This window comes from Rhineura floridana, chromosome 7 (genome assembly GCF_030035675.1).
Source record: "Rhineura floridana isolate rRhiFlo1 chromosome 7, rRhiFlo1.hap2, whole genome shotgun sequence".
NCBI lineage: Eukaryota > Metazoa > Chordata > Lepidosauria > Squamata > Rhineuridae > Rhineura > Rhineura floridana.
The window spans coordinates 90740265-90756522 of NC_084486.1; the positions used below are offsets into that span (position 1 = coordinate 90740265).

Here is a 16258-nt window from a genome sequence, read left to right on the forward strand (position 1 = left end):
TTAAGCAAGTTTAAAATGTGAAACTGCACATGTTCAGAGTATTTCTTCCTTTTTTAAAATGAGGCTTAGCAAACTCCTTTTTGCTCTTATTAGGAATGCAGAAGCAACTATAAAGCATGGAATGGCAGCTGGAGATTGGGGGAAAATAATTGTGTGCTTTATAACTGAAATAATGAATATGGCCGTTTAAAGAGCCCTCCCCCTCGTGCACAACTATTGAGATGAGGCCTAAGCTTACGTAACTGCAACACCGAAAACACTTTGGCGCACAAGTTAAAAATTCCCCTAGGAACGTAGTATTTATTTGTTTATTAAAATTTATGTCCTGCTGTTTTTTCCAGATACTTGAGACAGTTCACAATATGTTTAAAACTACTACTTTAAAAAAAATTTAAAAAAATGCCACACTAAAGACAGAGGGAATGCAGACAAAGAATTAAATTTAAGGGGGTGGCAGAATGGCTTCAGGTCTACTGGAAAAGGAAGATCTTCACCTGAAGGCCACCAGAGGAGGAGTAAAAATGAGGGAGGGGGTTCCATATACGGAATGTGCATGCATGCAACATATCTGTCTCTTTTCTGAGCCTTCTCCAGCCATTGCCCAGATGAATCCAAGCTGTCTTTTCATCCATTTATATTATGGCTTCAAGAAATTGTAGAAGCCAAGCAGGTGTAGGGGAAGAATTGGTGATCTAGTCCACAAATATTAAAAGGAAAATTGAAGGAAGAAGAGCAAGAGGAAAGTCTAGGTAAGATTACATAAAATAAGTTGAGGAGGAAAAAGTGATGCAACATGTGTAGATCTGGAAAAAAACAAACACAAGGAGTGGAGAATTGTTGAAAGCCAACCTGTGGCCTAACCAACCTATGAGAGCAGAGACTGAGGATGACAAATTTTGTGCAGGATAACAGATTCCACACTGGGATAGCAGATCTGTGGTAAATAAAATACACCTAGCTTTGGTTTTCACCACAGCTAATATTGCAGCAGGAGAAATTCAAATGTTGTATCACAAGGACATAAATATAGTCTTGTTCAGAAGACATTATGCACAAATGTTGTTTGTATCACTTATTTTATCTGATTGCAATGTTCACGTTCGTACAGAATTCATAGTATTTGGCCAAGGACAGGGCTGAGAAAAGGCAAAGAAAGATAAAGCATAGACAAGAACAACTGCAAGGTCAAGTAACAGAGGCTAGAAATAAGGAATGATAGAAAAATATCCAAGCAAATCCATTCTCCACTACAAAATACGTGAAGACTTTCAAACTCTTTAGGGGGCTTTGGACACAATGCTAAACCACAGTTTAGTGTTGCATGTGGGAGCCTTGAGCTTGTGTGTTCCCTTGTCTCCTGTCCTGAGTCATGAGGAGACTGAAAGCATCTGCTTCTGTTTTAAAATAAGAACAGCCTGTCATTTCAACGGAACCAGGGCAAACTTTGATTTGTTTTAAAAAGCCAGCATGCTTTTTTTCTGCTTCTGTTTTAAACTAATCCCAGTTTGTTCTTTAGTCCAAAATGGGACAAACTGCAGTTAATTTAGATAAGAAACACAGTTTCATGCTGGCTTTTAAAATCTAATCAGACTGTGGTTTCTGATCTAAACAAACTGCAGTTTGTCCCATTTTGGACAAAAGAGCAAACTGGGATTAGTTTAAAATAAAAGCAGATACTTCAGATCTCCTTGTGACTATGCTAGAAAGGGGTGGGGATTGGACAGTACAAACTAGGGTTTAGCATGCTGCCCAAACCAAGTCTTATTGTACACTAACAAAATTTTATATTTGTATTTGTATTGGTTCAACAGCCAGTGTGCCTTACTAGTTGCAGTTAAATCCAGGTATTCTCTGTCAGACGTCAAGATCCGAGAATTGATTCTTGGAACAACATTAGGCTGGTTCATTATATATTCAACCACATCTTGATCATTTGACAATTCGCCCTGAAAAACAAAAATGTAGATCTAAATCCTCAAAAAACATGTTTTGGAAAATCAAAATAATCTTGAGAAGTCAAGTCATTTATTTATTTAATTCTTTGTTCTCTCAGAGGGCCAAAACATCTTTTTTAAAAAGAGGTCATTTTCAAAAAATATCAGGACACATTGTATCTCAATATTTTGTAAGATGCTGAATTGCTTTTTATGTACAACCCTTTCGATCTTGATATTTCTTAGAACAGCAGATTTATGCCATGTCATTCTCTTTTTTATGAAATTCTTAACTTTCCCCCCCAAAAATGATTTCCTGTGTGGCAATAGGGATTGCTGTTTAAGAAATATAAATCTATAGCCTGCTTAGAAGCATAGAACTAGTTGCACAGTTCTTTGAATCTTGGCACTCAGCAACCATAGAAGAGATCTTTGAATTTCCTGTTTATAAGCAACATAGCTTACCATATACACAGCCCTTTGGAACAAGCTGGTGGTTTCCAGTATTTTATGCATTGTCACAGTTTCTAGTTCATCAGGATCTAGTTTTTCCTTTTGTAAGGGCATTCCATTAAAAAGCACAATAGGTAAGGGGCCCACACCTGTCTGTTCATAGTAACCACGTCCTTCCTGAAATACACACACACATAAAAAACGGATATGTTTATTCTCTCTCCATCTCTGCTAACTTCACTGCAACATATTCCATGTTTTCAGAATAAGCTATGTAAAGTAGAGTACAGGGGTTGCTGTTGTATCAAGCCCAGAGCCAGATGGCCCAGAGGAATTGTGCTTCAGAAATGTAGGTTACATAGTTCCTGCAAAGCAGTTCAGTGCTGGTGTACTAATATTGCATGGGGTAGGGAGGTGAGAAAGAAATAGTAGTAAATGACAACCCCGCAGTGTAGTTCTGTGTTGTCATCTAGTCTCTTGGGCTTTTTTAGGGAAATGCAGATGGAAGAACTGTGAAGTTGATCGCAGCAATATGAGGGGGGGAGGGGATCATAGAATCATAGAGTTGGAAGGGGCCTACAAGGCCATTGAGTCCAATCCCCTGATCAATGCAGGAATCCAGATCAAAGCATTCCTGACAGATGGATGTCCAGCTGCCTCTTGAATGCCTACAGTGTCGGAGAACCCACTACCTCTCTAGGTAATTGATTCCATTGTCGTATGGCTCTAACAGGAAGTTTTTCCTGATGTCCAGTCGAAATCTGGCTTCCTGCAACTTGAGCCCATTATTCCATGTCCTGTACTCTGGGACAATCGAGAAGAGATCCCACCCTCCTCTATGTGACAACCTTTCATGTACTTGAAGAGTGCTATCATATCTCCCCCCTCAGTCTTCTCTTCTCCAGGCTAAACATGCCCAGTTCTTTCAGTCTCTCCTCATAGGCCTTTGTTTCCAGTCCCCTGATCATCTTTGTTGCCCTCCTCTGAACCCGTTCCAGTTTGTCTGCATCTTTCTTGAAGTGCGGAGACCAGAACTGGACGCAGTATTCAAGATGAGGCCTAACCAGTGCTGAATAGGGGAACTAGTACTTCATGCGATTTGGAAAGTATACTTCTGTTAATACAGCCTAATATAGCATTTGCCTTTTTTGCAGCCACATCACGCTGTTGGCTCATATTCAGCTTGTGATCAACGACAACTCCAGGATCCTTCTCACATGTTGTACTGCTAAGCCATGTATCCCTCATCTTATAACTGTGCATTTGGTTTCTTTTTCCTAAGTGTAGAACTTTGCATTTATCCCTGTTGAATTTCATTCTGTTGTTTTCTGCCCAATGCTCCAGCCTATCAAGGTCCCTTTGAATTTTGTTCCTGTCTTCCACGGTATTAGCTATGCCTCCCAATTTTGTATCATCTGCAAATTTGATAAGCATACTTTGTACCTCCTTATCCAAGTCATTAATAAAAATGTTAAAGAGCACTGGGCCCAGGACCGAGCCCTGTGGTACCCCACTCGTTACTTCCACCCAGTTTGAGAAGGAACCATTGATAAGCGCTCTTTGAGTACAATTCTGGAGCCAACTGTGGATCCAGCTAATAGTTGTTCCATCCAGCCTACATTTAGCTAGCTTGCTAATCAGCGTATCATGGGGCACTTTGCTGAAGTCGAGATATATTATGTCCACAGCATTCCCACAGTCTACAAGGGAGGTTACCCAATCAAAAAATGAGATGAGATTAGTTTGGCAGGATTTGTTCTTCATAAATCCATGTTGGCTCCTAATAATCACTGCATTGCTTTCGAGGTGCTTACAGATTGACTGCTTTATCTGCTCCAGAATTTTTCCAGGGATTGATGTTAGGCTGACTAGTCTGTAGTTCCCTGGTTCCTCCTTCTTGCCCTTTTTGAAGATAGGGACAACGTTAGCTCTCCTCCAGTCATCCGGCACTTCATCGGTCCTCCATGATTTCGCAAAGATAATAGACAGCGGTTCTAAGAGTTCTTCAGTCAGTTCCTTCAATACTCTAGGATGCAGTTTATCGGGCCCTGCCGATTTGAACTCATTCAAAGTGATTAGGTATTCCTTGACCACTTGTCTATCAATCTCAAGGTCCAATCCTGACCCTTCTACTTCATGTTTCCTGGGAGGGCCATTGTTACTACAGGTATAAACACTTAAATGATTCATGTCAAAGGTTCAAATCCGTTTTGCTCATGAAAAGAAAATTTAAAAGGTGACTATTTATACCTTGTATAAATCGGGCTAAATAATAAATAACCATAACAGATGCTCTTAGAATACACTTTTTAAGAATTCAGTTATGAATTTATCCAAACATGGGCACCTGAACTTTGGTTGATATAAATCTTAAGTCTCTTCTGACCTCCACCCCACCCCCACCATCTGATACATGCAAGATGTCTGGTCTAGCACTACATGTGGTATTGCCAGCCTGAGATGAAAAACCTACAGAAACATATTTGGTTTACAATGCATGAAACTCAAGTTCTTTGCATTGTCTAGAATTGGCATTGGAGAAGAGTAGTGCTCTTGCAGCTATAACAGCTGTATGGCAGGCAGGAATTTAATGGATCAATGTATGGAAATACAATTATGGGACAAGCTTCACCTGCTGATATTCTGTCCATCAAGACATCTTATTACTTATGTGTGGTCCCTGATTTATTTTTGGGCTCTCCACCCCACCTGCAAAAGAGGATATAAATTTGCATAAGACACCAACCATATGCCAGTTTGTGTCCTCTTTTGTCAGTGGAGCAGAGAGACCCAATCCAGAATTTTTATTACAAAGGTATTTAAAAAAAGATAGTTATGGGGTATGAAAACTCATAAGCTGTACACATGAATGCCTTACCTTCCTATTTTGATCATAGGTAGAGTCAACTCCTAAGATGCTGTTCACTTCTACATAGGGATACTGCTTCTCAAGTGTGTTTACCACGTGCTCCACCTTGAGTTTTTCTCCTGGGTTTACTTTGCCATATATCTGTTAAGAAAACATTCACACACACACAATTAAAAACATTACCTCTTCTCCTTATTTTTCAGAAGACCATCAGTATGTCAACCATTCCCCCATTTTCCCCTGCCACTCCTTATGCATAGTACTCCCTCCCAGAACACCTAGGAGGTGCCAGTTCTCTCTTCCCTCAAACCCACTTTCAAAATCCACATAATCTACAGAGCCTTTGACTTAGTATTTTCATCCCATCATCCCCAAGCCTAAATTGTAGTAACATAAGCAAAAGAGACAGACCCTGTCATTGTTTGCTTATGTGCAGAACTTCACAGAGCAACGTAATACCACTATATCCCAATACTTGGTGCAGACTAGAAGTGCAAAGTTGATGTCTGCAGTAAGAGCAGAGCTTGGAAAAGTTACTTTTTTGAACTACAACTCCCATCAGCCCAATCCAGCGGCTATGCTGGCTGGGGCTGATGGGAGTTGTAGTTCAAAAAAGTAACTTTTCCAAGCTCTGAGTAAGAGGAACATATATATATAACAGTAAGAGGAATATACATAGAGCAATATATATTCATCTATATATATAGAAAGATGAATGGATGGATGTATTGAAAACTACTTTGGTTATAATTTTTTGCAGGTTCTTATGGTGAGAAGTTTTATCATTAGTTCTCTCAATATCTCTATTTACCCAGAATGTTTGAGTGCCCCGCAGAATCTCACCAGGGGAAAGAATGAATTACTGATGGTGGTATGGAAAGCCTCTAAAAAAGCCATTCACCATTACAACCAAATTTGTTACAATCAAGTTGAAGGCTAAAACTGAATAACAGTGAGAATAGCAAAGGGAAGAAGCTACACTGCACACAAATAGGAATGGAAGGATGGAGTAAGCCACTCTGACTCATTTCTTTTTAAAACACATACAGGCACTGGCCAAGGGATAAGGATTGAAAAAGCAAGACTTCCATTGCATAGGTACAGCAGCAATCAAGGAGAGGTTCCAGGGTGGAGAGAGGAGCAGGGAGGAAGTGGCACAGTCTCCTCATGGAGCCAAGGACTATTTATACCCAGCTCTTTTTCCTCCAGTCCCACGTTACCATCACTATAGTTCCAGGGTGAGGAAAAGAACACATGAAAATGCACTTCAGTAATGTTTCAGATCATTCTCCACCTAGCCCTTCTGTCAGGTTTTCATCAGAAACAGTACAAGGGGGATATATGTAATTGGTACTCTACAGCCTACTGTGAAGAACAGAGCAGTGGGAGAAGAGTGGCTTTGGCAAAAAAAAAGTTATCCTTCTGGGAGCTCCCAATAGGGCTGTCCTTCCAGGAAAGACAGTCAAGAATGCACAAACAGAACATGCCTTATATCACTGACAGCAGGCTCATTACCTTTTTCATCATCATTAACCCATGTATTCTGAAGAGGCAAACTGAGTGTCTCCTCTTGTTGCTACAGCATGGAGGCTGACATACACAAATATAGCTACATTAATTCTCTCCAAAACCACTTACTGATATAATTGTCTGGAAGGCATAATTATTATCGACTTCTTGTGCAATGTAATTGTAGGCTCGAAGGAGGGCAACCCCAGCATCTTCCAACCCATCAACATCGTCAGAGTCATTAACCGCAAAAACCAGACCAATCCTAATAATGATAATAATAATAAAAACAACAACAATAATAACAACGATTAAAATCCAAATCAAATATTCAGAGCACAACCACTGTAGTGAAAGTCTTTGGGCTCATGAACATGACCAAGCAGCATTGGCTGCCGCTCAGTGCCACCCATCAGTGATCAAAGGAATATAGGAGTGAGCTATTAGGCTGAGCTCCTTCTCCTGCAATCACTCTCCCACATCACACACACGTTAAGGCAGGTTAACTGTTATGTATATACTGATATTAAGCTACGGTTAATGCTAACCAGGGTTCACTCCTAACCAGATTTTGGATTCAACATCAAACTCTGGTTTCAAATCCTGGGTTAGGAGCAAAATTTGATTAGTATTAACCATGGATGATGCTGGTGCAGCCATGGCCTGAGCTATGAATCTGGCTGGTGCAAGGAACTCATGCACAAGCAGGAAGGACTATAGTACATGATTGTATAATGTTACATCTATAGCATCCCTCCATGAGGGAAGCAGCATGGTAAAACAGCAGCTCTGCCTAGTGATATTGCATATGTGTGCAAATCCCACCTCATAGTCACAAGTATGTGCCCCACATCTAATTTCCCATATCCACTTGGTATCCACCAGGACTTCCATATAGCTCCTATCTAGGATTAGACTCAGAAAGGTCTCATGTGGTTGGGAAAAGGGGGTAGGGGAGGTGCATGAATGCTCAGCAGACCTTCATCACACCAAACATGTACTTTTCTCAGTAAATTACAAACATTACTAACCCTCAAAGATAACATTTTAAGTTCTACACACACAAAATTGCAAAAATTACCTCAGTGGTATGTGATTACTAAGAAACATTTCAGCCACGCTGAGCAATTCTGCCGAGCTCTCGTGAGATGGGTCAACGATGAGTACCTGAAAATGGTAATAAAATAAGGATTCGAATGCCATTTCATCACTTCAGAAGAGTTAGACCAATTTCTTTACAACTTGAAGGATACAGGTACGTCTAACTGAAGCAAACCAAGGCACTGCAAAATTTAAATGGATTCGGCCACTCTTTAATACAGCTGGAAGCCAAAACCAGTGACAACCATCAGGTTTCTTCAGCTGCATTTAGCCCTTTACAAGTGAAAGTCTATTGTAGCACACTATATGTGAGGCTGTAATGGAAGATCGTTCAGATGTTTAAGCAGTAGCAATGCACTGCAGCACTTCAAACAAGGGGTACAGCATTCGCATTGCTTCCCCATTAAAGTCCTGCTTTTAACTGATAAACCTCTAAATGGCTCAATACACTTCAGAAGCTGCTTTCTCCTTCTCCCACTGTGATTTCATATTAATCACAGCTTTGTTCCCCAGATCTGGCACACAGATGAAGTCATAACAAAGGCACTCTTTGCAACTCGCTGACAGTTCTGCAACCGCTGAAAACACGTCAAACCCAAACACTCCTCAAAAGAATTGCAAGTCTTTTTAATCTGGACTGATTTTCAGTTGCCGGAGTTAGGCCTTTAATGTGAGGTTTCAACATAAGCTTTCTGTTCTGCCCAAATTTATTTAAAAATGTTGTTACATTTTTTTAGTTGAATGGAGGGAGGTGCCCAGAATGACGAAAAAGCTTGAGTAAAAAGTCACAGTTTTATTCCATTTATGTAAATTAAAATTGTATAAAAAAAGCCCAGGGCTTTTTCCACATAAATGGAATAAAACTGTGACTTTTTACTCAAACTTTTTCGTCATTCTGGGCACCTCCCTCCATTCAACTGTTTCACTGAATGACATCCACTCTCTACCTACCTCTGTTACATTTTTTTAAAAAGTGGTAAAAAAGATTACTCCTTTTAAAACGGTAATCTGCCCTAAATGATAAATGCATACCACTAATAAATAAATAAAATGTTATAATCTAACACCAAGCCCAACTTTTCAACCATCATAAAGTGACAATTCAGAATAAAAAAATGGTTATAAACAAAATCTAAAGTTGTTCAACTCTGGAAGACTTAGAGTGACTAAAAGAGCAAAATCACTAAGTTATACTTACAAGATTATGAAAATTTTTTCTTATTTGTCTGATTACACCAGGGAAGGTAGGGCGCAGCAGCTCCTGGACACTGGAAGGCCAAGAATTGTATTTGCTGTCAACTTCAAGATTATTGATCCACTAAAAAAAACCCAAACAAGATAAATAAAAATGTTGTTGCTTGAACTACTAGAAGCTACTGCTAATTAACTTAGGACTGCCATTTTCCTAAACATAAAATTTAGGGATTCTGCTGTAGCGAAACAATTAGCCATGATAAATACTAAATGAAAAACATGCATCAACAATATAGCATTTCATTTTCACTGTTTGTATTAATAACTCAAAGCACAAATCTTGTTCATTTTGATATTTTTCTCTATAGCTGAGTAGAGGCCAAATGTACAGGCCAACAATGAATTAAAGGAATGAAGCTCAGCATGATCTTATCATTGCATTACCTAACCATAAGGTAAAATCCCCTTGCTATAGCTGTGCAATGCTAGGAGTTCTACAGAATAGGATAAGAATGGCCACCTCAAATTTGTGCTTGAGCATCATCACCAATTCCTGTGAGCCTTGACAAAATGGGCAGGACAGCTCAGGGTACTGAAGCAAGGGAATAAGTGGCCCCTTTACAATGGGCACTGAAAGCCTTGCACATAATCCTATCTTCTGCTCAGCACATCATGGGTCTTTGGCTCAACAAGAACTTTACCTTAGTTCCTTTACAAGTTCCTTTACAAGTTCCTTTACAAGTTCCTTTACAAGATAATTATCCCTAATCTGCTTTACTTTAGACTGCCATTGCAATTCAACTGCAATTGTTAGGACAATGACTTTTAGCTATATAACTTCCCTGCCCTCTCCTCTTCCACACGACCCCTAAATCTGCTACGGGGGTTCTCCAACCCTCAGAGATCTGGGGGGGGGAGCGGGGGGAGAGGGCAAGGAAGTTACATTGTGCAGCTAAAAGTCACACTAGTGTAACTATTTAGTTGGATACCACCCATTATCTGGAATTTCATGCAGGATGCAAGCAATTTAGTGTCAGTACACAGATTCCCTTTCATTGTATGTTATCACCTGCTATACTTGAGCACATTTTCTGCTAACGTGTAAATACTTTGAGGAAAGTCTTATACCTTATTTCAGTTCCACATATGAATCTATACAGTTCAAATACTTTAATACATTCCTTAATGAGGGACAAGTAACAGATCAAATTCAGAAGGGATTTTTTTTTTGCTTTTTGATGGAAATCTTATCAGGCATACTCACTGAAATGGCAGCACTTCTGATATCTACAGCATAGTCAGAGTCTGATGGTTGGATGTTTAGCTTTAATACATTGTGCATGGAAAGACCCACAATTCCTAAACTGTGCAGCCCTTCCATAACGCGAGCTTCATTCCTCAAGACATCAAACAAGCTAGAAAGAGCACAGATCAGACAAAACTTTAAAACACAGTTGCCAATATACTTTATTACACTGTTATACTATAATCTAAGACAAGAACAATCTGAAAAGTTCATACCTAAATATGTCTTGTGTGTCTAGATCTATGTGCAGTCCATTGATGAACAGGGCAGAATCCCCAGACTGTAGACCTAAGGTTCCTTTGAAGTACTGAGAAAAATGTGCAACAAAGACATTAAAAGAATATTAAAAACTACACTTGATCATATTTTATGCAAGATTTTAAATACATAACTTCAGATCAAATATTTCAATGATGTGCATTGAAATGTTAACTGAAACCCTGAGGAGATGGAAGTTGTTGGCTCTGTCTTGATTTGGAAGAGCTAATCCTTTGACTGTTTTCCTACCACTGAACAAGAATGCTACAGGAGAGCAAATCAGCTATCATTATTAATCTGTGCAGCAGTATGAATTAGGTTACTGTAAGGATAGAATGACAGGATATTAACAAAGCAATCCAAACACCTGATCGGCCACACTGGAGGGAGTCTAGATAAGGCAGAAGTGTCCCTCTGCCTATGCTGGGCTCTGCCAGTAGGAGGGCTTCACTACCACCAAACTTTCAACTGAGCTGAGCCAGCGAAGGATTCACTGGATCCTAAGCCAGTTCAGCTGCCTTCAGGCCTCTCTGTTGCACCAAGCTGGAATTGGTCCCCGAAACACAATATTTTTCTAACCCCCATACCTTAATGGAGGGGCTCCAGATGCAGCAACAGCTCTGCACTCCATTGCGCCCTGCTGCTGACTGCCAGGGGGTTGTATTGCGCACTAAAGTAATTAGGAAAACAAAACTAGGCTTGCTGTCTGCCCATTCTGTGGTGATGCAGAGCAGTTACAAGTTTTGCTTCCATCTGAATCACTGCTCCTCTTTAAAGGATTCTAGTTTCGATGAAGACAAGGGAAAGTGAAATGGATCAGCTAATAACTTGTCCTCACACACTCGACCAATAAATAAATTAAACAAAGTGTCTTTATCATACTGTAGAATCAAACTAGCCATTATGAGATATTTATTTATGGCTGATATGAGTGGGGCAGGGGTCACTGATTGAAAGTCCAACAGTGACTGATGCAAGAAGAGATGCTGTACCCATGAAATTAAGGCACTATAAGCGAAATATGAAGGCCACTATCTGTGGCCACCATTTTTATTCATGCTCAGATGCAATCAAAATGGGGACACAAAGCTGTCACAGGTCAATGAGATTTGGAGATTAAATGAAGCAAAACTAAAAATCTCATTAAGTTACTTCTCTACTTTCAGCCAAGTGACTCTCAAGACTGAGAATCAGATAAACCAAAAGGTAATTCTACTCCATGTCTGTGCCACCTAAATCCCAAATTCAGTCCTCAATCTAAATTTAGAACAATCTAGGTTGCAATCCTATGCCCCCTTATTCAGCAGGGCTTACTTTTGGGTAGACATGTAAAGGATTGCACTGTTAAAGCCTGTTATACTTAATTATAAGTGGTTGTTCATATTCTATTGAGTTTCTGAACAACATTCTATATGCTTGCTCCATGGTTTCTTTTCTCGTTGTGACAACCCATTTCCTCTGAGGTAGTTATTTTCTAGAATGAGACTCTTCAGAGAGCTTGGTAGGACAGCTTTCTTGATATTTTGCACTTTCACACTAACATTTCTTACAGTAAATAGATGTGTTTTAGGTAATGTACTTTTCCCTTAAAGATAAAAAGTAAAAGAGATATCATGCAGGAGTTACCAGTTACACTGTGGTTTCAGTTTTAAACAGAGAAATTATAAATGACGTCAATTAAGGAGATTGTATAGCTCCTGCTATGCCAATTATTAAAGTTTATATTTGTTGAATTCCCAGAACACTTCACAGGAGCCACTTAACCGCTAGTCTGACACACATTGGGACTCATTCAAAAGCAAAGGCAAAACACACAAGACCAAGTTCTCCCTGAGTAACTGCTTGCTACTATTCCTTGGCAAAAATCCAGATTAAACCAGTCAATAGCCACTTGGCTCACCGTTTCTGAGCTTTCAGAACAGAGGTCCCTAAACTTTTTCCCACACAGACCATTTGAAAATTGCCAAGTGTCTTGGAGAACTACTTAATGGTTTTTCTGCCTGTTGTAGCAATTGTACTGTGCTGTGCTCAGTATAACTTCCAATTGTACTTTTGCAGACATGCTGCAGAACACTTGAACAAAGCGCATGGATGACAATTTGGGAACCTCTGTTTTAGAATTAACAACCTTGCATAGAACAGCTTTCGGGTTTGGTTGTTTTTTTCTAGGACCACCAACTATTTTCCCTCCTGGTTCTATCCTAGGCTGCAGCTGCTGCAGAACAAGCAGAAACTCAAGTCCACGGGGAAAGTGACAAAGAGGTACAGCATTTTGCCAAAAGCCAACCGTTTTATTCTATCCCTCCCTCTTCAGATCCCCATAGGCCATACGGCCACCATTTTGCAGTCAGTGTGGCAGGAACATGTCTGACACAGACAGGCTACTGCAGGAAACACAACCATGAGCATTACTTGCTGGAAGACTCAGCTGAGTTCCTCAAGCAAAGCTACCATTTCAAAAGGTTCATTTTAAAGCATTTAGAACTCAGAAAAAATGTTTGTGTTATACAGAGAGGCACTGTGGTGTAGTGCCTAGTGTCAGAACAGCAGATCTGGGTTCAAATTCCTTTTCAACCATGAGGTTCAAACACAACACATACAATTACCTTTTGATTCTCTTCAATTTCTGATCTGAGTTCTGAAGAAACAACTGTCTTTGTTATTGCCCTACAGAAACCAAAATATGCACATTTTATAATCAATAGCCTGTCTTATCTCCTGTTTTGTTTTACACAAACCCCTGCTCCACTCCAATATGTCTCACTACAGCATACAGCTGTTAGTTACAACAAGTAAATGGATGCTGTACAACTCATACAATATAGATTAAGTTGTAATTGTAAGGTCAACAACAAATGTATTCCATCCAAGCTCTCTACCACAATCAATGAAAAATACACACATGTTAAACCTTGCAAAGCTCCAGCTCTTCAAAATTAGTGCCAAAAATGATCATACAACAATAACGTCCTTTTATTTTTTCAATACAAAAGGACATATTTCAGCAGGAAGTTATTACCCCTTAAAAGAGGCAAAACCTGAGTCAATCATGGTCTCAACATCTCTTATTTAAACAGAAAACATTCTAACACTAAGATTAAGAATGCTATTGTCCTGATGATGCAGAGATGCTGACTTTTCAAAGATACCACCCACCCCCCGCACTGAAGAGATTAGTGTCTAATTATCTCTCTCTCCCCATTCCCCCCAAATGTGACCAATGGTGTTCTTATTCCTAGCTGCTGAACCGAGGCCTTTTCTCCCTCTTCAGCATCTTTTCTGTATATGTGAACAGAACACAGAAACCTCTTTCTATCCTCCAGTTGTACCTACTGTATCACAGCACCTCTCTCCAATTTTAGAGAACACCCAAGATGGCCAGATTTAATACTTTCAAATATGCAAAGGGTATCTTACCATCAGTTTATTAACTAAATAAGTAGTTTGATTCAAGTTTCAACAACCAGAATTCCCCCCACCCCTTTCATCATCAGCAGCAGCAGCAGCAGCAGCAGCAATTACCTAGCCTTTGTGGGAAAATTCTGACTTAGATCTTTCATGACCATCAACGCATCCACAGTAGGTGCAGCCAGAATACGGGCAGCAGTTTGGAAGCTTAGATCTAAAATTAAAATACAGTTTAATCATAAGCCAGTTCTTCAAAACTAAAACATTGTAAAGCTTAACTCTGTACGGTGCTGAGATCATCAGCCTAATCTCTTGGAGCTCTCAAATATGCAAATATTCCCTCTCATGGTTGAAACTGATCACATGGCTGAACTTGGGTTCATGTTTAAGGGCTTCCTTGGATCCACCACTTTGCTCCACTGATTTGTTTTTAGCAGAGTACACAATTCACACAACTGGATTTTTATCTGAAAAAAGGTTACACTGAAGAACATTCATCAGCTGGAAAGGAATCTGAATGACTTTGGAGTTTTACTGGGAGACCATATGCATGCGTCTCAAAAGAAATTACCACTGTATCCAATGGAGCTTACTCCTAAGTGTGTTTAGGATTGCAGCCTTAGCCACCTTGAGTATCCATAATGTAGCTAGGAGCCGTAACTATAATGTGGCTGCAAAGAATGCAATTGGCAAAACTGGGGGGGGGGGGCGGGGGCAGGAGGGAAGTACAGAAAAGAGAAAAAGTGCAAAAAAGAGAAACTTGTTCCTATAAATGCCAACTACCAGGACAATCCAAAGCCTGGCATGATGGAGCAGCAGCGCCACCACTACATCTGCAGCCTTCTTGCTTAACACAGGCAGGGCAGAAGGGGCTGCCAAGTCATTGTAACAGCCTGGAGCTGATGCAATGATTGGGCCTGGAGCCATCAAGTGACAGCAGTGGGGCTGGCACAGCCGCTTGCCTAGAACACCCCATTTGGGGGCTCTGAGCTCCTGAATGGAGAGCTGGTGGTTGATGCTGGCATCACACTGTGGGGAGATACACCTTGACCCAATCCACCACTACCCCAGCCAGGCGCAATGCGGGGTTGGACTGCAGTCTTAGAGGATTTATTAATGGTAAATGCTTTTAGGAACACAGGTTTTTTCTTCAAAATATGTAGAACAACTGAAATATTGCTGCCTATCTGGTGCCACGAGGAAGCTATTTTATGCAATTTGAAAGTTTAAGGATTATTCCTGAAGGAACTTGTGTTCCAAAATGTGTTGAGCTGTAAAAAAAATGCAACCGCAATCAATTTCCCCTCCCCTCTCTCCAAAAGCAAGATTTTGCACAGAAGGGAATTGCCTTGGAATGGGGTACAGATGGGAAGTGTCTTAGTGCCCATACTTTTTATCCGTTCCAGAGATGCTTGCATTTATAAATGCCTTTGCTGACACAAGAGCACTTCACAATGAAATCAAGCAAACACACCGCAATAAATATCTTCAGTGAATTTATAATGAGACAGGTACGGTTTAAGAGTTTCTAGCAAGTTAAAAGTTTTTCAAATTTGCTGGGGCGGAGGATCTAATATGGGTGTATTACCTTGTAATTGCCACACTTTTAAGGGTGCCATTTCATTGGTGCTTTCAACAAGATGTTTTCTTAATTCTTTCAGCTCTTCTTTCAAATCAGGATGCAACTGCCTGAAATAAAAAAATGAATTCAGAAAACCTAAATTATGAGACAAAACCAACTGTCCCTAATAGATGTGGATTTGGGTCCTTTTTCCTAATATCTTATAGCCTTTAGCCTGAGAGTACAGCTACAATGAACATAGGAAACTGCTTTATACAGAGTCAGACCATGGGTTCTCTAGCTCAGTAATGTCTATGGTACACAGACTGGCAGCCTCTCTCCAGGGTTTCAGGCGGGGTCTCACCCAGCCTACCTGGAGATGCCAGGGATTGAACCTGGGACCTTCTGCATGCAAAGCAGACGCTCTGCAATTGAGCTACAGCCTTGCTTACAAGTCAGCTTCTGGAACATTTTAGGTGGAAAAGCAAAGAAAAATTAACATATTTATCGAGATAATGATGTACCTTAGTTTTCCAAAGAGAAATCCTTGCACTTCATCAATGGGGTCATTTTCACCTATTACTGTTGCATTCACATCTGTACCTATAGAAACATGAAAGTAACACCGATTATGATACTATTCAGGAAACAACACAGAGTCTAAT

At 40.1% G+C, this 16258-nt stretch overlaps 1 protein-coding gene across 5 annotated transcripts in view; it reads right to left on the reverse strand.

The window, feature by feature from the left end:
- Window positions 1–16258, reverse strand: part of UGGT1 (UDP-glucose glycoprotein glucosyltransferase 1) — a 66191-nt gene that overhangs the window by 36044 nt on the left and 13889 nt on the right. For all 5 annotated transcript variants that reach the window (XM_061636394.1, XM_061636397.1, XM_061636393.1 and 2 more), the window contains 12 exons: window positions 16118–16196; window positions 15621–15721; window positions 14147–14246; window positions 13231–13291; window positions 10582–10673; window positions 10325–10475; window positions 9065–9184; window positions 7847–7932; window positions 6895–7030; window positions 5266–5397; window positions 2400–2564; window positions 1826–1946 (listed from right to left, as the gene is read on the reverse strand). In XM_061636394.1, the coding sequence (XP_061492378.1) occupies window positions 1826–1946; window positions 2400–2564; window positions 5266–5397; window positions 6895–7030; window positions 7847–7932; window positions 9065–9184; window positions 10325–10475; window positions 10582–10673; window positions 13231–13291; window positions 14147–14246; window positions 15621–15721; window positions 16118–16196 (1344 nt within the window). The remainder of the gene's footprint in view (window positions 1–1825; window positions 1947–2399; window positions 2565–5265; window positions 5398–6894; window positions 7031–7846; window positions 7933–9064; window positions 9185–10324; window positions 10476–10581; window positions 10674–13230; window positions 13292–14146; window positions 14247–15620; window positions 15722–16117; window positions 16197–16258) is intronic.